At 52.5% G+C, this 20525-nt stretch overlaps 1 protein-coding gene across 4 annotated transcripts in view; it reads right to left on the bottom strand.

Moving 5' to 3' along the window:
* The window catches only part of ATRNL1 (attractin like 1), a 635347-nt gene that overhangs the window by 559122 nt on the left and 55700 nt on the right, over nucleotides 1–20525 (bottom strand). For all 4 annotated transcript variants that reach the window (XR_011318566.1, XR_011318567.1, XM_069754362.1 and 1 more), the window contains exons 2-5: nucleotides 7916–7999; nucleotides 6298–6411; nucleotides 2304–2432; nucleotides 1619–1827 (exon numbers count right to left, since the gene is read on the bottom strand). Coding sequence is in view for 2 of the 4 variants with exons in the window: in XM_069754362.1 (XP_069610463.1) it covers nucleotides 1619–1827; nucleotides 2304–2432; nucleotides 6298–6411; nucleotides 7916–7999 (536 nt within the window). In the remaining 2 variants the exon portion in view is untranslated. The remainder of the gene's footprint in view (nucleotides 1–1618; nucleotides 1828–2303; nucleotides 2433–6297; nucleotides 6412–7915; nucleotides 8000–20525) is intronic.

Below are 20525 nucleotides of genomic sequence, written 5' to 3'. Positions count from 1 at the left end.
TGTGGCCCGATTCTAACGCATCGGGTATTCTAGAATATGCATGTCCCCATAGTATATGGACAATGATGATTCCAGAATTCGCAGCAGACTGTGCCCGTCGCTGATTGGTCGAGGCAACCATTATGACATCATCGCCGCCATGGCAACCATTATGACATCTACGTCGATACTGTGCCCGTCGCTGAATCAGAAACGTGAGATTTCTATGTCCTTTATGACATCATCGTCGCTGTGCCCGTTGCTGATTGGTCGAGGCCGCCAGGGATTGGTCCAGGGATTTCCTGGACAGACAGACAGAAAGACAGACAGACGGAAAAACCCTTAGACAATTATAATATATATATATATATATATATATATATATATATATAATTGTCTAAGGGTTTTTCCGTCTGTCTGTCTTGGAAATCCCGGCTCTGATTGGTCGAGGCCGCCAGGCCTCGACCAATCAGAGACCGGCACAGCATGGCGATGATGATGTCATAAAGGTTGCCTCGACCAATCAGTGACGGGCACAGTCTGCTGCAAATTCGCCTCGACCAATCAGCGAAGGGCACAGTATCGACGTAGATGTCATAATGGTTGCCATGGCGACGATGATGTCATAAAGGTTGCCTTGACCAATCAGCGACGGGCAGTCTGCCGCGAATTCTGGAATCATCATTGTCCATATACTACTGGGACATGCATATTCTAGAATACCCGATGCGTTAGAATCGGGCCACAATCTAGTTACACTATAATCACCACTAGATGTCAGTATTACACTATAATCACCACTAGATGTCAGTATAAGGCTACGTTCACACTAGCGTTGTGCGCCGCTGCGTCGGCGACGCACAACGCACCGACGCGTGCGTCGTTTTTTGACGAAAATGGGACGCAAGAAAAATGCAACGCAACAAGCAAAAACACATGCGTCCCCCATGTTAAACATAGGGGCGCATGACGCGTGCGTCGCCGCTGCATCGCCCGACGCTAGCGCGACGCACACTAGCCGAACGCTAGTGTGAACGTAGCCTAACACTATAATCACCACTAGATGTCAGTATTACACTATAATCACCACTAGATGTCAGTATAACACTATAATCACCACTAGATGTCAGTATTACACTATAATCACCACTAGATGTCAGTATAACACTATAATCACCACTAGATGTCAGTATTACACTATAATCACCACTAGATGTCAGTATTACACTATAATCACCACTAGATGTCAGTATAACACTATAATCACCACTAGATGTCAGTATTACACTATAATCACCACTAGATGTCAGTATTACACTATAATCACCACTAGATGTCAGTATAACACTATAATCACCACTAGATGTCAGTATTACACTATAATCATTCACATGTAAAGCGCCATGGAATAAATGGCGCTATAAAAATGTATAATAATAATAATAATAATAATAATCACCACTAGATGTCAGTATAACACTATAATCACCACTAGATGTCAGTATAACACTATAATCACCACTAGATGTCAGTATTACACTATAATCACCACTAGATGTCAGTATAATGTGTGTGCGGCGGTGATGTCCACACTAAGGAGGTAATGTCCGCAGCGCGCAGGACTCCATGTGCCGCTCACCTTGCCAGCTGTCGTTGCACACACACAGCTTCTCTCCGGTCAGGTCACAGTAGCCGTGGTCGGGGCTGCCGCAGTTATTCTTGCAGTAGGGGATGTCGCAGGCCTCTCCCTTCCAGTATTTGTCGCATTCGCAGTACACGCGGCCGGGGACGGAGATGCTGGTCGCACATTTGCCGTGGGAGGAGCAGTTACTGGGACAGGAATTTATTCTATGGAGGAAGAAGAAGAGCGATTACAGCGATACAGTGGACGCCATGTTGTGGGCGAACGGCATCAACACCATGTAACGGCCGTGGAACATAACTATGGAGCGCGGATCTAAACCTCCCTCCATACATCAATCATGTGAGAAATACCCCCCTCCCCCCCTTATACAGCGGAGCGGGGCCCAGCCCCCCCGTTATACAGCGGAGCGGGGCCCAGCCCCCCCCCCCGTTATACAGCGGAGCGGGGCCCAGCCTCCCCCCCCGATATATAGCGGAGCGGGGCCCAGCCCCCCCGTTATACAGCGGAGCGGGGCCCAGTCCCCCCGTTATATAGCGGAGCGGGGCCCAGCCCCCCCTTTATACAGCGGAGCGGGGTCTAGTCGTTCCCACGTCTTGTGCACCAGTGACAGATGCCGGCACATCGCAGCGGGTGATGTACCAGATACCGGGATGTGGACGACCCCGCGGTGTCTACGTACGAGTAGAAGATATTGAATCCGGTCAGGTTGTACGCGGCGTCGCTGAAGAAGTGCAGGAGGGCGTAACCTGACGTGGTGACCACCTCCGGGACGGTTTCATTTCCAGCCGCTTCAGGGACGATCAGACCGCTGCAAGGAAAACACACGGAGGTTACAACAATGTCCGGCACTGATACACTGGAACGAGCCCCTCAGCTGCGTCACCACTGGGGGGTTTCTCTGATTGTAAACAACAATGTTGCCATTCACTGACAGCAAGAAGAAATCCTAGCAAAGGTCTACTAGAAAGCTGCAGAGCTGTTCAGTGTGGAGCCAGTGGGCAGAGAGACCCGGCCTCCCCCGCACTGTGCCGACAGCAAGAGAGCCGGCCTCCCCCGCACTGTGCCGACAGCAAGAGAGCCGGCCGCCCCCGCACTGTGCCGACAGCAAGAGAGCCGGCCTCCCCCGCACTGTGCCGACAGCAAGAGAGCCGGCCGCCCCCGCACTGTGCCGACAGCAAGAGAGCCGGCCGCCCCCGCACTGTGCCGACAGCAAGAGAGCCGGCCGCCCCCGCACTGTGCCGACAGCAAGAGAGCCGGCCGCCCCCGCACTGTGCCGACAGCAAGAGAGCCGGCCGCCCCCGCACTGTGCCGACAGCAAGAGAGCCGGCCGCCCCCGCACTGTGCCGACAGCAAGAGAGCCGGCCGCCCCCGCACTGTGCCGACAGCAAGAGAGCCGGCCGCCCCCGCACTGTGCCGACAGCAAGAGAGCCGGCCGCCCCCGCACTGTGCCGACAGCAAGAGAGCCGGCCTACCCCGCACTGTGCCGACAGCAAGAGAGCCGGCCGCCCCCGCACTGTGCCGACAGCAAGAGAGCCGGCCGCCCCCGCACTGTGCCGACAGCAAGAGAGCCGGCCGCCCCCGCACTGTGCCGACAGCAAGAGAGCCGGCCGCCCCCGCACTGTGCCGACAGCAAGAGAGCCGGCCGCCCCCGCACTGTGCCGACAGCAAGAGAGCCGGCCGCCCCCGCACTGTGCCGACAGCAAGAGACAGCACCAACTACAAAGGGACAAAGTAACAAAACCTAAGCACTTAGCTTGTGCACAGCGCAGCTAAACTCCACACCACAGACAGCAGAGCTCCAAACACCAGACGTGGTCGACACCAGAGCGCGGCCTCTGCGAGGTTGGTCTCCAGAAAGGACCTGTGTCACCAACAGTCAGCTGATGCACCATGTGACCTTTTATAGGATGTGGGCGTGGTCACCAACATCAGCTGACCAAGGAATAAAAGCGTGAGGAACCAGATTGGCCACAAACCAAAACTGGATGGTGACCTGTGGGCTGATACATTGTAACAAGTCGGGGAGATGTGGACACAGCTGCGGCCTTAACCCCTGCCCTCCCGGGTGTTCTCACATTTCCGTCCTCTCGGTGTAACAATGGCGTCTTAGGCCGGCCTCACACTCAGTAGTAAAGCCAGTGACTGAGGGCAGATATTAATAGCCTGGAGAGGGTCCACGGTTATTGGCCCCCCCCCTCTCCATTATTAATTTGGCTTAATGTCACCTTACAATAGCAAGGTGGCATTAACCCTTCATTACCCCATATCCCACCGCTACACGGGAATGGGAAGAGAGTGGCCAAGTGCCAGAATAGGCGCATCTTCCAGATGTGCCTGTTCTGGGGTGGCTGGGGGCAGATGTTTTTAGCCGGGGGGGGGGGGGCAATAACCGTGGACCCTCTCCAGGCTATTAATATCTGCCCTCAGTCACTGGCTTTACTACTCTGGCGGGGAAAATTGCGCGAGAGCCCACGCCAATTTTTTCCGCCATTTAACCCTTTAATTTAGTAGATAGAACGGCCAAATTTTGCAGATACACACTACTGACATTAGTAGAGTGGAATCTGCAAAAAAGATGGGGAGAAGACATGGTTTACTGTATGTAATCATGTCTCATATCATGTCGGGTTTAGGAAGGAGAAAGCAAAAGCCGGTAATTGAATTACCGGCTTTAAAGCTGTATAGCGCTGGATGAAATATATATATATACCTATTCTATGTGTACACATTTATTCTACCTTTTCTATTCTAACCTGTCAGTGTGATTTTACTGTACACCGCACTGAATTCCCGGCTTTTCTATAGAACACCGCTGCGTATTTCTCGCAAGTGACACTGCTGGTCCGTGTGTAATCCGTATTTTTCTCGTCCCCATAGACTTTGGCGATTTTTTTTTTTTTTTGCGCAATACGGTGACAAATGCAGCATGCTGTGATTTTCTACGTCTGTACAAGACCGTATAATACGGATCAGTAAAATACGGCTGATAGGAGCTGGGCCATAGAGAATAATTGGGCTGTCTGCAGTCCGTATTTTCTGCGCCTCTCATACGTCCGTAAACCTCACTAGTGTGACGCCGGCCTTACAGGACGAGTCTTCATCACTTCACCGTATAACGTTCCCAGAGCGGAGGATCCTCCGGCCGCCGCCGTTACTGCGACACTGAACTCTTATAGATGGGATTTTAATTTAGTGATAAAAACATTTATCAATTTCTAGAACAAACACCCAGCGACCTCCCCGCTGACGGCCGAGGGCTCGCACGCTGCTCAGTGTCGCGCTGATGGTTTTATTGCTGCTACTTAGGGGGGAAACAATGATTTGTTCACCATTAATTGCTTTCTTTCTGAGTGAGAATAATTTATTCCGCTGTTTCTATTTAATTGCTCTTTTCTGGGGCAGAAATCTGGAGCACAGGAGGGTCGGGATGTGGAGAGCGGAACCTGAGGATCACCACCAGCCATTCCCGGATCTGACCACTAGATGTCGCCAGCGCTCCACGTGACAGGACACGGTCGTCTCTCAACCGCTGCTCAGTGAGGTCACGTGACGAGGACGCTGGATGAGGCGCTGAGGTCACGGTGTGATGACACTGACGTAACGTCACTGCGCTACCACAGGTCTCATGTCGTGTTCGCTCTGGTCTCTGAGGTCTCATATTGCGCTCTGGTCTCATGTCGCGCTCGCTCTGGTCTCATGTCGCGCTCGCTCTGGTCTCATGTCACGCTGGCTCTGGTCTCATGTCGCGCTGGCTCTGGTCTCATGTCACGCTCGCTCTGGTCTCATGTCGGGCTCGCTCTGGTCTCATGTCGGGCTCGCTCTGGTCTCATGTCGCGCTCGCTCTGGTCTCATGTCGCGCTCGCTCTGGTCTCATGTCGCGCTCGCTCTGGTCTCATGTCGCGCTCGCTCTGGTCTCATGTCACGCTCGCTCTGGTCTCGTCACGCTCGCTCTGGTCTCATATTGCGCTCTGGTCTCATGTCGCGCTCGCTCTGGTCTCATGTCGCGCTCGCTCTGGTCTCATGTCGCGCTCGCTCTGGTCTCATGTCGCGCTCGCTCTGGTCTCATGTCGCGCTCGCTCTGGTCTCATGTCGCGCTCGCTCTGGTCTCATGTCGCGCTCGCTCTGGTCTCATGTCGCGCTCGCTCTGGTCTCATGTCACGCTCGCTCTGGTCTCATGTCGCGCTCGCTCTGGTCTCATGTCGCGCTCGCTCTGGTCTCATGTCGCGCTGGCTCTGGTCTCAGGTTGGGCTCACTCTGGTCTCATGTCACGCTCGCTCTGGTCTCATGTCGGGCTCGCTCTGGTCTCATGTCACGCTCGCTCTGGTCTCATGTCACGCTCGCTCTGGTCTCAGGTTGGGCTCACTCTGGTCTCATGTCACGCTCGCTCTGGTCTCATGTCGGGCTCGCTCTGGTCTCATGTCACGCTCGCTCTGGTCTCGTCACGCTCGCTCTGGTCTCATGTTGCTCTCTGTCTGGTCTCATGTCGCGCTCGCTCTGGTCTCATGTCGCGCTCGCTCTGGTCTCATGTCCCGCTCGCTCTGGTCTCATGTCCCGCTCGCTCTGGTCTCATGTCGCGCTCGCTCTGGTCTCATGTCGCGTACACAGTGCGCTATTTGCGGCCCTATCCTTAGCGGTGCTGATTAGACATCACGTGATCGATGGCGGGGTCTCACCTGAGGACGGCGATGAGCGGGGAGTACACGGAGTCTCCATCGTACACGTACATGTGGTCCCAGCTGCATTCGGTGGCGAAGTGATTGAAGCGCAATCTCAGGATGGCGTTCGAACTGCAAAAGAGAAAAAACAAGATTAAATTAAGGCTACGAGACGCGACCTCATCAGCCAATCAGATTCCACTCCTCACTCTCACGACCACCCGCCTGCATCCTAGGACTAAAGTCCTGCAACGCCCGCACAGACTCTCAGCTTCCAGCCCTGATGTCTCACAGCTGAAGGTCTGTTACCTTGTAACTAGTCTGGACAATCCTCTGTGAGCTAAACAGCCAATACTGCAGACTGATACACTGTAACAAACCCTCAGATGTGAGCAGGAAACGGTAAAAACCTGATTCCCTTTCTACACAATCAAAATAAGAGGACGATGCCGGACTGTAAATACCCGGGCTGTTCTGCAGGTGCAATGGCTTCACTGCCCCCGGGGGGGCGATACTTCAGCGTGGGGGTACATGGAGTCAGTCACCAGCTCCCAGAGTTATACTTCAGTGTGGGGTCCCCGGGGTCAGCCACCAGCCCCCGGGGTCATACTTCAGTGCGGGGGTCCTTGGGATCAGCCACCAGCCCCCGGGGTCATACTTCAGTGCGGGGGTCCTTGGGATCAGCCACCAGCCCCTGGGGTTATACTGTGTGGGGGTCCCTGGGGTCAGCCACCAGCCCTCGGGGTTATACTGTGTGGGGGTCCCTGGGGGTCAGCCACCAGCCCCTGGGGTTATACCTGTGTGGGGGTCCCTGGGATCAGCCACCAGCCCCTGGGGTTATACTGTGTGGGGGTCCCTGGGGTTATACCTGTGTGGGGGTCCCTGGGGTCAGCCACCAGCCCCTGGGGTTATACCTGTGTGGGGGTCCCTGGGGTCAGCCACCAGCCCTCGGGGTTATACTGTGTGGGGGTCCCTGGGGTCAGCCACCAGCCCCTGGGGTTATACCTGTGTGGGGGTCCCTGGGGTCAGTCTCCAGCCCCTGGGGTTATACTGTGTGGGGGTCCCTGGGGTCAGCCACCAGCCCTCGGGGTTATACTGTGTGGGGGTCCCTGGGGGTCAGCCACCAGCCCCTGGGGTTATACCTGTGTGGGGGTCCCTGGGATCAGCCACCAGCCCCTGGGGTTATACTGTGTGGGGGTCCCTGGGGTTATACCTGTGTGGGGGTCCCTGGGGTCAGCCACCAGCCCCTGGGGTTATACCTGTGTGGGGGTCCCTGGGGTCAGCCACCAGCCCTCGGGGTTATACTGTGTGGGGGTCCCTGGGGGTCAGCCACCAGCCCCTGGGGTTATACTGTGTGGGGGTCCCTGGGGTCAGTCTCCAGCCCCTGGGGTTATACTGTGTGGGGGTCCCTGGGGTCAGCCACCAGCCCCCGGGGTTATACCTGTGTGGGGGTCCCTGGGATTATACTGTGTGGGGGTCAGCCACCAGCCCCTGGGGTTATACTGTGTGGGGGTCCCTGGGGTCAGCACCCAGCCCCGGGGTTATACCTGTGTGGGGGTCCCTGGGGTCAGCCCCCGGGGTTATACCTGTGTGGGGGTCCCTGGGGTCAGTCTCCAGCCCCCGGGGTCATACTCACTAGCCCTCGATGAGCCAGGTGCACTTGGTCTTGTACTTGTAGTTGATGGGTCCGTCTGTCAGGAAGCCGGATGGTTCCGTTAATCTGCAAAACACAAGAGCCGGAGAGCGGTGAGCGAGGAAACGATCGGCAGAAGGACAGAATTTTAGGGGGGCTCCTGCGCCTCTCACAGACCCACCAGGGGGTGACGGCGGCAGCCTACAGCACGGGGGGCCGCTAGCGGCCCAGGGCCGACACCACCTGGCGCACAACCAAGAGGATAACCCTCATCATCCGAATCACAGGACACTACATCCACCAGATGATACAATGTATCTATAAAATGTGTCACCTACTCCAGAGCAACGCCGAGACCACCGGAGCACGAGGACCCTGCCCGACCTGCTCACACAGCCGACACCCGACGCACACAGGTGTGAACAGAGCTCTGCAGGAGAGATTGTCTGCACTGACACACTGGACCAAACCTACAGAAACGCAGCTGAACACGCAGCCCTCTATTGCTCCCTGTTATCAGCCATTTCCATCCTGTAAGAATACATTGAATGGCTTTGATTCCCTTTTCCCCGGATGGCGGAATACTGAGCGTTCCTTATAATTCAGCTCTCGTCCTCCATAGCGCCCCGTGTACTACAACTCCCAGCCTCCCCACAGTCTGGCTACACTTCCTCCTGGCAGAACATGCATAATGCTGACTGACAGGCGGCAGCGCCCTGGACTGGCAGCAGCCTGCTGGTCCTGGTGACGGGGCACAGGGGCCACACTGATGATGGGGAGCTGCATGATTATCCCCATCTGTAGGGTCTCCGGGGAGGGGGTGGTCGCCCCCATATTATCACATGCTGGAGAGGATCACTCCCACCTTCCTCACACAGGAGGGTCCCCAGGGACGACACAACCGGCAGATGACCCCTCACTGCTGGAGGACACTACTCCCATCATGCCACTATTGTAACCTGCTGTGTGACCAGATCAGGACAGAGGGGCAGCACTGGGGGCAGTACTACTGGGGGCAGCACTATTGGGGGCAGTACTACTGGGGGCAGCATTGGGGGCAGTACTACTGGGGGCAGCATTGGGGACAGTACTACTGGGGGCAGCATTGGGGACAGTACTACTGGGGGCAGCATTGGGGGCAGCATTGGGGACAGTACTACTGGGGGCAGCATTGGGGACAGTACTACTGGGGGCAGCATTGGGGACAGTACTACTGGGGGCAGTACTACTGGGGGCAGCACTATTGGGGGCAGTACTACTGGGGGCAGCATTGGGGGCAGTACTACTGGGGGCAGCATTGGGGACAGTACTACTGGGGGCAGCATTGGGGACAGTACTACTGGGGGCAGCATTGGGGACAGTACTACTGGGGGCAGCACTGGGGGCAGTATTACTGGGGGCAGCATTGGGGGCAGTATTACTGGGGGCAGCATTGGGGGCAGTACTACTGGGGGCAGCATTGGGGGCAGTACTACTGGGGGCAGCATTGGGGACAGTACTACTGGGGGCAGCACTGGGGGCAGTATTACTGGGGGCAGCATTGGGGGCAGTATTACTGGGGGCAGCATTGGGGGCAGTACTACTGGGGGCAGCATTGGGGGCAGTACTACTGGGGGCAGTACTACTGGGGGCAGCATTGGGGGCAGTACTACTGGGGGCAGCATTGGGGACAGTACTACTGGGGGCAGCATTGGGGACAGTACTACTGGGGGCAGCATTGGGGACAGTACTACTGGGGGCAGCATTGGGGGCAGCATTGGGGACAGTACTACTGGGGGCAGCACTGGGGGCAGTACTACTGGGGGCAGCATTGGGGGCAGCATTGGGGGCAGTACTATTGGGGGCAGTACTACTGGGGGCAGTACTACTGGGGGCAGCATTGGGGGTAGTACTACTGGGGGCAGCATTGGGGGCAGCATTGGGGGCAGTACTATTGGGGGCAGTACTACTGGGGGCAGTACTACTGGGGGCAGCATTGGGGGTAGTACTACTGGGGGCAGCATTGGGGGCAGTACTACTGGGGGCAGCATTGGGGGCAGTACTACTGGGGGCAGCATTAGGGGCAGTACTACTGGGGGCAGCATTGGGGGCAGTACTACTGGGGGCAGCATTAGGAGCAGTAGTACTGGGGGCAGTACTACTGGGGGCAGCATTAGGGGCAGTACTACTGGGGGCAGCATTACTGGGGCAGCATTGGGGGCAGTACTACTGGGGGCAGCATTAGGGGCAGTACTACTGGGGGCAGCATTACTGGGGCAGCATTGGGGGCAGTACTACTGGGGGCAGCATTACTGGGGCAGCATTGGGGGCAGTACTACTGGGGGCAGCATTAGGGGCAGTACTACTGGGGGCAGCATTACTGGGGCAGCATTGGGGGCAGTACTACTGGGGGCAGCATTAGGGGCAGCATTGGGGGCAGTACTACTGGGGGCAGCATTAGGGGCAGCATTGGGGGCAGTACTACTGGGGGCAGCATTAGGGGCAGCATTGGGGGCAGTACTACTGGGGGCAGCATTAGGGGCAGCATTGGGGGCAGTACTACTGGGGGCAGCATTAGGGGTAGCCTGGGGGGGCAGCACTGGGGGAGCGCTGACACATTTCACGATCATTTCTTGATTTTGGGGGGGGGTGTGACCCTGAGGTTGGGGGGGTTGTGACCCTGAGGTTGGGGGGGTTGTGACCCTGAGGTTGGGGGGGTGTAACCCTGAGGTTGGGGGGGGTGTAACCCTGAGGTTGGGGGGGTGTGTGACCCTGAGGTTGGGGGGGGGGTGACCCTGAGGTTGGGGGGGGGTGACCCTGAGGTTGGGGGGGTGTGACCCTGAGGTTGGGGGGGGTGTGACCCTGAGGTTGGGGGTGTGTGACCCTGAGGTTGGGGGTGTGTGACCCTGAGGTTGGGGGGTGTGTGACCCTGACACTTCTCCTGGGGCCAGTGGTCGGTGGCACGACAGCAGGTGGGTTAGGACTGTAACCCCCATCATCCGACACCTGTTGCCGCTAGTAACAGTGACTGCAGGAGCGGATGATCGGGGTATTCCACAGTCACCGGCTGCGATCGTTCGGAAATAAACGAATGAAAAACTCAATGTGAATTCCCCCCTATTTTATTAACCAACCAGAAAAAAACTCCCAGTTGGGGGCTGCAATCCTCAGCCGTCAGCTTCAGCAAGGTTGGCTATCAAGAATAGAGGCCCCCTTTATTATTGACAACCAGCATTGCTAAAGCTCACAGCTGGGGGCGGGTAAGGAGCCATGGATATAGCCCCCCAGCCTAAAAACAGAAGCTGCCCAGAAAAGGCGCATCTATTAGAAGCATCAATTATGGCGCTATCCCCGACTCTTCCCACCTGACCTGTAGCGGTGGCAGGAGGGGCTCATATTTGTGGGGTTGAGGTCACAAGAGAGATTGTGAGCTCTGGGGTCAGGGATGATGGGAGTAGTGATACACTGTGTGATAGGAGATTAGATTGTGAGCTCTGGGGTCAGGGATGATGGGAGTAGTGATACATTGTGTGATAGGAGATTAGATTGTGAGCTCTGGGGTCAGGGATGATGGGAGTAGTGATACATTGTGTGATAGGAGATTAGATTGTGAGCTCCGGGGTCAGGGATGATGGGAGTAGTGATACATTGTGTGATAGGAGATTAGATTGTGAGCTCTGTGGTCAGGGATGATGGGAGTAGTGATACATTGTGTGATAGGAGATTAGATTGTGAGCTCTGAGGTCGGGGATGATGGGAGTAGTGATACACTGTGTGATAGGAGATTAGATTGTGAGCTCCGGGGTCAGGGATGATGGGAGTAGTGATACACTGTGTGATAGGAGATTAGATTGTGAGCTCCGGGGTCAGGGATGATGGGAGTAGTGATACACTGTGTGATAGGAGATTAGATTGTGAGCTCTGGGGTCGGGGATGATGGGAGTAGTGATACACTGTGTGATAGGAGATTAGATTGTGAGCTCCGGGGTCAGAGATGATGGGAGTTGTGATACATTGTGTGATAGGAGATTAGATTGTGAGCTCTGGGGTCAGGGATGATGGGAGTAGTGATACACTGTGTGATAGGAGATTAGATTGTGAGCTCTGGGGTCGGGGATGATGGGAGTAGTGATACATTGTGTGATAGGAGATTAGATTGTGAGCTCCGGGGTCAGGGATGATGGGAGTAGTGATACATTGTGTGATAGATTAGATTGTGAGCTCTGGGGTCAGGGATGATGGGAGTAGTGATACACTGTGTGATAGGAGGTTATATTGTGAGCTCCGGGGTCAGGGATGATGGGAGTAGTGATACATTGTATGATGGGAGATTAGATTGTGAGCTCCGGGGTCAGAGATGATGGGAGTAGTGATACACTGTGTGATAGGAGATTAGATTGTGAGCTCCGGGGTCAGGGATGATGGGAGTAGTGATACATTGTGTGATAGGAGATTAGATTGTGAGCTCTGGGGTCGGGGATGATGGGAGTAGTGATACACTGTGTGATAGGAGATTAGATTGTGAGCTCTGGGGTCAGGGATGATGGGAGTAGTGATACACTGTGTGATAGGAGATTAGATTGTGAGCTCTGGGGTCGGGGATGATGGGAGTAGTGATACATTGTGTGATAGGAGATTAGATTGTGAGCTCTGTGGCCGGGGATGATGGGAGTGATACATTGTGTGATAGGAGATTAGATTGTGAGCTCTGGGGTCGGGGATGATGGGAGTAGTGATACATTGTGTGATAGATTAGATTGTGAGCTCCGGGGTCGGGGATGATGGGAGTAGTGATACACTGTGTGATAGGAGATTAGATTGTGAGCTCCGGGGTCAGAGATGATGGGAGTTGTGATACATTGTGTGATAGGAGATTAGATTGTGAGCTCTGGGGTCAGGGATGATGGGAGTAGTGATACACTGTGTGATAGGAGATTAGATTGTGAGCTCTGGGGTCGGGGATGATGGGAGTAGTGATACACTGTGTGATAGGAGATTAGATTGTGAGCTCTGGGGTCGGGGATGATGGGAGTAGTGATACATTGTGTGATAGGAGATTAGATTGTGAGCTCCGGGGTCAGGGATGATGGGAGTAGTGATACACTGTGTGATAGGAGATTAGATTGTGAGCTCTGGGGTCGGGGATGATGGGAGTAGTGATAGATTAGATTGTGAGCTCTGGGGTCAGGGATGATGGGAGTAGTGATACACTGTGTGATAGGAGGTTATATTGTGAGCTCCGGGGTCAGGGATGATGGGAGTAGTGATACATTGTATGATGGGAGATTAGATTGTGAGCTCCGGGGTCAGAGATGATGGGAGTAGTGATACACTGTGTGATAGGAGATTAGATTGTGAGCTCCGGGGTCAGAGATGATGGGAGTAGTGATACACTGTGTGATAGGAGATTAGATTGTGAGCTCCGGGGTCAGGGATGATAGGAGTAGTGATACATTGTGTGATAGGAGATTAGATTGTGAGCTCTGGGGTCGGGGATGATGGGAGTAGTGATACATTGTGTGATAGATTAGATTGTGAGCTCCGGGGTCGGGGATGATGGGAGTAGTGATACACTGTGTGATAGGAGATTAGATTGTGAGCTCCGGGGTCAGAGATGATGGGAGTAGTGATACATTGTGTGATAGGAGATTAGATTGTGAGCTCTGGGGTCAGGGATGATGGGAGTAGTGATACACTGTGTGATAGGAGATTAGATTGTGAGCTCTGGGGTCGGGGATGATGGGAGTAGTGATACACTGTGTGATAGGAGATTAGATTGTGAGCTCCGGGGTCAGGGATGATGGGAGTAGTGATACATTGTGTGATAGGAGATTAGATTGTGAGCTCTGGGGTCAGGGATGATGGGAGTAGTGATACATTGTGTGATAGGAGATTAGATTGTGAGCTCTGGGGTCGGGGATGATGGGAGTAGTGATACATTGTGTGATAGGAGATTAGATTGTGAGCTCTGTGGTCGGGGATGATGGGAGTAGTGATACACTGTGTGATAGATTAGATTGTGAGCTCCGGGGTCAGGGATGATGGGAGTAGTGATACACTGTGTGATAGGAGATTAGATTGTGAGCTCTGGGGTCAGGGATGATGAGAGTAGTGATACACTGTGTGATAGGAGATTAGATTGTGAGCTCTGGGGTCAGGGATGATGGGAGTAGTGATACACTGTGTGATAGGAGATTAGATTGTGAGCTCTGGGGTCGGGGATGATGGGAGTAGTGATACATTGTGTGATAGGAGATTAGATTGTGAGCTCTGGGGTCGGGGATGATGGGAGTAGTGATACATTGTGTGATAGGAGATTAGATTGTGAGCTCTGGGGTCGGGGATGATGGGAGTAGTGATACATTGTGTGATAGGAGATTAGATTGTGAGCTCTGGGGTCAGGGATGATGGGAGTAGTGATACATTGTGTGATAGGAGATTAGATTGTGAGCTCCGGGGTCAGGGATGATGGGAGTAGTGATACACTGTGTGATAGGAGATTAGATTGTGAGCTCCGGGGTCGGGGATGATGGGAGTAGTGATACTGTGTGATAGGAGATTAGATTGTGAGCTCTGGGGTCAGGGATGATGGGAGTAGTGATACATTGTGTGATAGGAGATTAGATTGTGAGCTCCGGGGTCAGGGATGATGGGAGTAGTGATACACTGTGTGATAGGAGATTAGATTGTGAGCTCTGGGGTCGGGGATGATGGGAGTAGTGATACATTGTGTGATAGGAGATTAGATTGTGAGCTCTGGGGTCGGGGATGATGGGAGTAGTGATACATTGTGTGATAGGAGATTAGATTGTGAGCTCCGGGGTCGGGGATGATGGGAGTAGTGATACACTGTGTGATAGGAGATTAGATTGTGAGCTCTGGGGTCGGGGATGATGGGAGTAGTGATACATTGTGTGATAGGAGATTAGATTGTGAGCTCTGGGGTCGGGGATGATGGGAGTAGTGATACATTGTGTGATAGGAGATTAGATTGTGAGCTCTGGGGTCGGGGATGATGGGAGTAGTGATACATTGTGTGATATCTCTGCGCCTCCAGTAAACACTTGGAATATTTGGAGATTCCATAGAAAACGTCGGACCTCGTGTGGCGGATACAGACGCTGTGCTGGCGCCAATCAGCGTGTAATTAATCCAGAGCCCCCCCATCCTGCAGACCCCCGCTCCACATTCTGCCCACAGAACAGGCGGGCTGGCCGCATTCCCGGACGTCTCCATGGTAACCGCGGCGTGTTCTCAGCCACGGATGATGCCGCGTCCTCCGGAGTCGCCTGTACGCGGACTCGCAGCCATTCCTCTGCACGAGATTGGAGGGGCCGACGCTGCTCTTATTCACGGTCAGTCTGCACTGAGGGAATTCTACTCCTGAACTAGGAGGCTCAGGATGGACAGAACAGAGGGAACAAAAAGAGACCGAGGAATCAGGGATTGTTTGTGGTCTGTAACTATGGCGACACATGGCTCTGCATGAGAGCTGTAGACTCCAAGGGGGATAATGTGCACAAACTGTAAAGCGCTGCAGAATATGTTGGCACTATATAAATGAAGATTATTATTATTATTATTATTAAGAACTTTAATGCAGATGAAGAAAAGTTGCGTCATTTCATATGTAGCAAATCCAAAATGGGCTGATGCAAATATTGGTGCACCCTGCGCGGTTAGTAACTAGTAGTGCCCTTTTGACAGTATCACTACTTGTAAACACTTTTTGTAGCCGGACAAGAGTCTTCAGTTCTTGTTTGAGAGATCTTCCTCCCTTCTTCCTGGGAGAATTCCTCCCGTTCTGTGAGATTCCTGGGGCGTCTTCCGTCCTCTGCTATTTTGAGGTCTCGCCACAGATTATCAATGATGCTCAGATCAGGGGACTGCGAGGGCCATTGTAAAGTCTTTCGCTTGCGCCTTTTGAGGTCGTCTATTGTGGATTTTGATGAGAATTTAGGACCATTATCCATGTGTAGAAGCCATCCTCTTCCTCTATTTACGTTCCCCTTTTTTTTACAGATGGTGTTATGTTTGCATCAAGAATGTATAGAAATGTCATTGAATCCATTCTTCACTCTTCTCTTGAAATGTTCCCCCTGCAATTGGCTACAACACAACCCAAAGCATGATTGATCCTCCCCCATGCTTATTGGTTGGCGTGATGTTCTTTTCCTGAAATTCTGTGCACTTTTTTCTCTACCTTTGATCATTGTGGCCAAATATTTCTATTTTAATCTCATTGGTCCACAGGACTTGTATCCAAAATATATCAGGCTCATTTAGTTAGTTGTTTTTTTTTTTTGCATACTTCTGATGCTGAGTTTTATGGTGAGGACGAAGGAGAGTATTTCTTCTGATGACTCTTCCATGAAGGCCAGGTCTGATAAATCTTTCTGAAGGTCTTTTGCAGTCAAGCGGGGGTTCTGATTTGCCTCTCTAGCAATCCTAGGAGAAGCTCTCACTGAAATTTTGCTTGGTCTTCCAGACCTTATCTTGACCTCCACTGTTCCTGGTAACTGCTATTTCTTAATTACATTTTGAACTGAGGAAAGGGCAGCTTGAGAACTCTTTGCCGTCTTCTTATAGCCTTCTCCTGCTTTGTGGCCTCCACCATTTCCATTTTCAGAGTGCTCGGCAGCGGATTAGAAGAACCCATGGCTGCTGGTTTTGGCACAAGGTTGGAGGAGGTCGGGTTCTTATAAAGCTAGGAAATTTGTATCACCTGGCCTTCCTAACGATGATGGTGAACAAGTCATAACCCTAACAGGCTAATTAAGGGCTGAGGCCTTGGTCAAAGTTATCTGAGCGCACAAATCTCCAAGGGTGCAGAAACTTTTGCATCGACCCATTTTCCCTTTTGTAATTTTTAAAATGTAAAAAGATTAAAATATTTTTTTCCCTAAGATACACAAAGGAAGTGTCATGTGTAACTTTAGGCCTTTTAGAGATGATTTCAACTTGCTTTACTATTCACAATAACAGTCACATTGACCGGGGGTGCCCCGATTTTCACACGCCCCTGTAGGTGAGGACGGTGTGGTCAGGGGGTGCTGCATTTCCGTCTCGCAGTGGGGAGTCCTTTTCTCCTGAATACTGGGGGCGCTCGGTTTATTCTCCCCTCTTCAGCTGATGGTGATCACATCACCGCCGGCTGTGCTGAGCTGCATTCAGTGGGTGTCTGAGCGGAGCAGCGCTCACCCGGTGGTCACATCTCTGCTATAAAGAATCTACATTCTAAAGACAGAGAGGAAGAAATGCGTCCGCGCCACGTGACAGCCCTCCATCGGTCACACACCGTCTTCCATCATTCTACCCCTTCCTTCACATCATCACAAGGGAGACGATTTACAGCAGCCACAAAATAACCACAAAAATAATCCGCCGGTTTCCCGCACACTCAGCGCGGCTCCGGACACTTCACAAGGAGAAGGAAGCGGCGTCCAAAAAAATGACGCAACCGCGGATTCCAGAGATCAAGAGGGGATTCCGTCTCCTGAGAGTCTGGAACAATGGCGCTCATCAGCGGGCACAAGTACGAGGCTCGTTCTCTAAAAACGTCACCAGAAAAAGTTACCAGGCGCAAAACATTAGAAGAGAATAGAGGAAACAAGACCGAGAAAAAAATACTACAACCGTGAAAAGCCACAGAGTGCGAATACGAGCGCAAAAATCACAGAAATCCAATAGTGTAAGACTGCGCGGAATGTATCACATGAAGTCACACCGGACCCCACAGCCGCACACAACTGGTCCTCTACGGTAATAAGTGTGAAAAGATGGCTTACTATAGTGACTGTAGCTTTATGATTTCTGACTGTCACGGGTCCTTCTCCGGTATCACACAATCAACAGAGCTCAAGTATAGTAAACAATTCCATGACCTTTATTTAGGCAAAAATACGAAAGGTCCATATACGATCCACCACACAAAGGATAAAATAGTCCAGAACACTAATGCGGTTCAGTAAGAGGATAAAAGTCCAAGAATCCAGCAGACAGAGGATAGCATAGTCCATATACTCTTCTTTCTCTCGGAGGTGCTGTGAACACATCATCATTCCACACAGGACTGATCTGTGTCTCACCTCCCTGATATTTACCATTCACAGGTCAGGGTGGAAGGTCTCAGGGGCTCATTGTTTCAACAAGCTAGGTCAGCATGTCATTAGCATACAATACAGTACTATGGGGGCTGATATCAGATGGCAGCAACAGCCATTCATCAATTAGCAAATAACTCCTTCTACAAGAGAACACCATGAAAATAAGTAAAATAGAAATATACACAAAATGATACCCACATAGCAAATCCTACCATCACACTGACCGTTAGAGAGACAGATCCTTCACGATCGTGAGTTTATAGGGCACAATCCAGACTGTTAAACGGCCATCGATTGGCCACAGATAAGCTGCAAACCAGTCAATACAGGGCGAGCAGGAATCCCCGTGCACAGCACAATCGCTAATCTGATTGTTCTGTGTCCACAGGATATTGTTCTCAGCAGCACATAATGGTTCCATGGAGCGATCTGCTGCCGATAACCGAGGCTCCTTCATCAATGGTTGCCGGCCTCTAATAAGGATCCATAGTCCCATTCAAGTGCTTGTTGGTGTTGGGTGGTATATGAGGTGTTGGGGGTATTTGAGCTGCTGGTGTTGGGGGGTATTTGAGCTGCTGGTGTTGGGGGGTATATGAGCTGTTAGTGTTGGGGGGTATATGAACTGCTGGTGTTGGGGGGTATATGAACTGCTGGTGTTGGGGGGTATATGAACTGCTGGTGTTGGGGGGTATTTGAGCTGCTGGTGTTGGGGGGTATTTGAGCTGCTGGTGTTGGGGGGTATATGAGCTGTTAGTGTTGGGGGGTATATGAACTGCTGGTGTTGGGGGGTATATGAACTGCTGGTGTTGGGGGGTATTTGAGCTGCTGGTGTTGGGGGGTATATGAGCTGCTGGTGTTGGGGGGTATATGAACTGCTGGTGTTGGGGGGTATATGAACTGCTGGTGTTGGGGGGTATTTGAGCTGCTGGTGTTGGGGGGTATTTGAGCTGCTGGTGTTGGGGGGTATTTGAGCTGTTGGTGTTGGGGGGTATATGAGCTGCTGGTGTTGGGGGGTATTTGAGCTGCTGGTGTTGGGGGTATTTGAGCTGTTGGTGTCAGGAGTATTTGAGCTGTTGGTGTTGGGGGGTATTTGAGCTGTTGGTGTTGGGGGGTATATGAGCTGCTGGTGTTGGGGGGTATTTGAGCTGTTGGTGTTGGGGGGTATTTGAGCTGTTGGTGTTGGGGGTATTTGAGCTGTTGGTGTTGGGGGGTATTTGAGCTGTTGGTGTTGGGGGGTATATGAGCTGCTGGTGTTGGGGGGTATTTGAGCTGTTGGGTGTTGGGGGGTATATGAGCTGCTGGTGTTGGGGGGTATTTGAGCTGTTGGTGTTGGGGGTATATGAACTGCTGGTGTTGGGGGGTATATGAACTGCTGGTGTTGGGGGGTATTTGAGCTGCTGGTGTTGGGGGGTATTTGAGCTGTTGGTGTTGGGGGGTATTTGAGCTGTTGGTGTTGGGGGGTATTTGAGCTGCTGGTGTTGGGGGGTATATGAGCTGCTGGTGTTGGGGGGTATATGAGCTGCTGGTGTTGGGGGGTATTTGAGCTGTTGGTGTTGGGGGGTATTTGAGCTGTTGGTGTTGGGGGGTATTTGAGCTGTTGGTGTTGGGGGGTATTTGAGCTGCTGGTGTTGGGGGGTATTTGAGCTGCTGGTGTTGGGGGGTATTTGAGCTGTTGGTGTTGGGGGGTATATGAGCTGCTGGTGTTGGGGGGTATATGAGCTGCTGGTGTTGGGGGTATTTGAGCTGCTGGTGTTGGGGGGTATTTGAGCTGTTGGTGTTGGGGGGTATTTGAGCTGTTGGTGTTGGGGGGTACAGGTCCTTCTCAAAAAATTAGCATATAGTGTTAAATTTCATTATTTACCATAATGTAATGATTACAATTAAACTTTCATATATTATAGATTCATTATCCACCAACTGAAATTTGTCAGGTCTTTTATTGTTTTAATACTGATGATTTTGGCATACAACTCCTGATAACCCAAAAAACCTGTCTCAATAAATTAGCATATCAAGAAAAGGTTCTCTAAACGACCTATTACCCTAATCTTCTGAATCAACTAATTAACTCTAAACACATGCAAAATATACCTGAGGCTTTTATAAACTCCCTGCCTGGTTCATTACTCAAAACCCCCATCATGGGTAAGACTAGCGACCTGACAGATGTCAAGAAGGCCATCATTGACACCCTCAAGCAAGAGGGTAAGACCCAGAAAGAAATTTCTCAACAAATAGGCTGTTCCCAGAGTGCTGTATCAAGGCACCTCAATGGTAAGTCTGTTGGAAGGAAACAATGTGGCAGAAAACGCTGTACAACGAGAAGAGGAGACCGGACCCTGAGGAAGATTGTGGAGAAGGACCGATTCCAGACCTTGGGGAACCTGAGGAAGCAGTGGACTGAGTCTGGTGTGGAAACATCCAGAGCCACCGTGCACAGGCGGGTGCAGGAAATGGGCTACAGGTGCCGCATTCCCCGGGTAAAGCCACTTTTGAACCATAAACAGCGGCAGAGGCGCCTGACCTGG

The sequence above is a fragment of the Ranitomeya imitator genome, chromosome 2 (assembly GCF_032444005.1).
Source record: "Ranitomeya imitator isolate aRanImi1 chromosome 2, aRanImi1.pri, whole genome shotgun sequence".
In the NCBI taxonomy this organism is placed as follows: domain Eukaryota; kingdom Metazoa; phylum Chordata; class Amphibia; order Anura; family Dendrobatidae; genus Ranitomeya; species Ranitomeya imitator.
The sequence above is the reverse complement of the archived record's forward strand: the minus strand, read 5'-3'. Positions and strand labels throughout refer to the sequence as shown.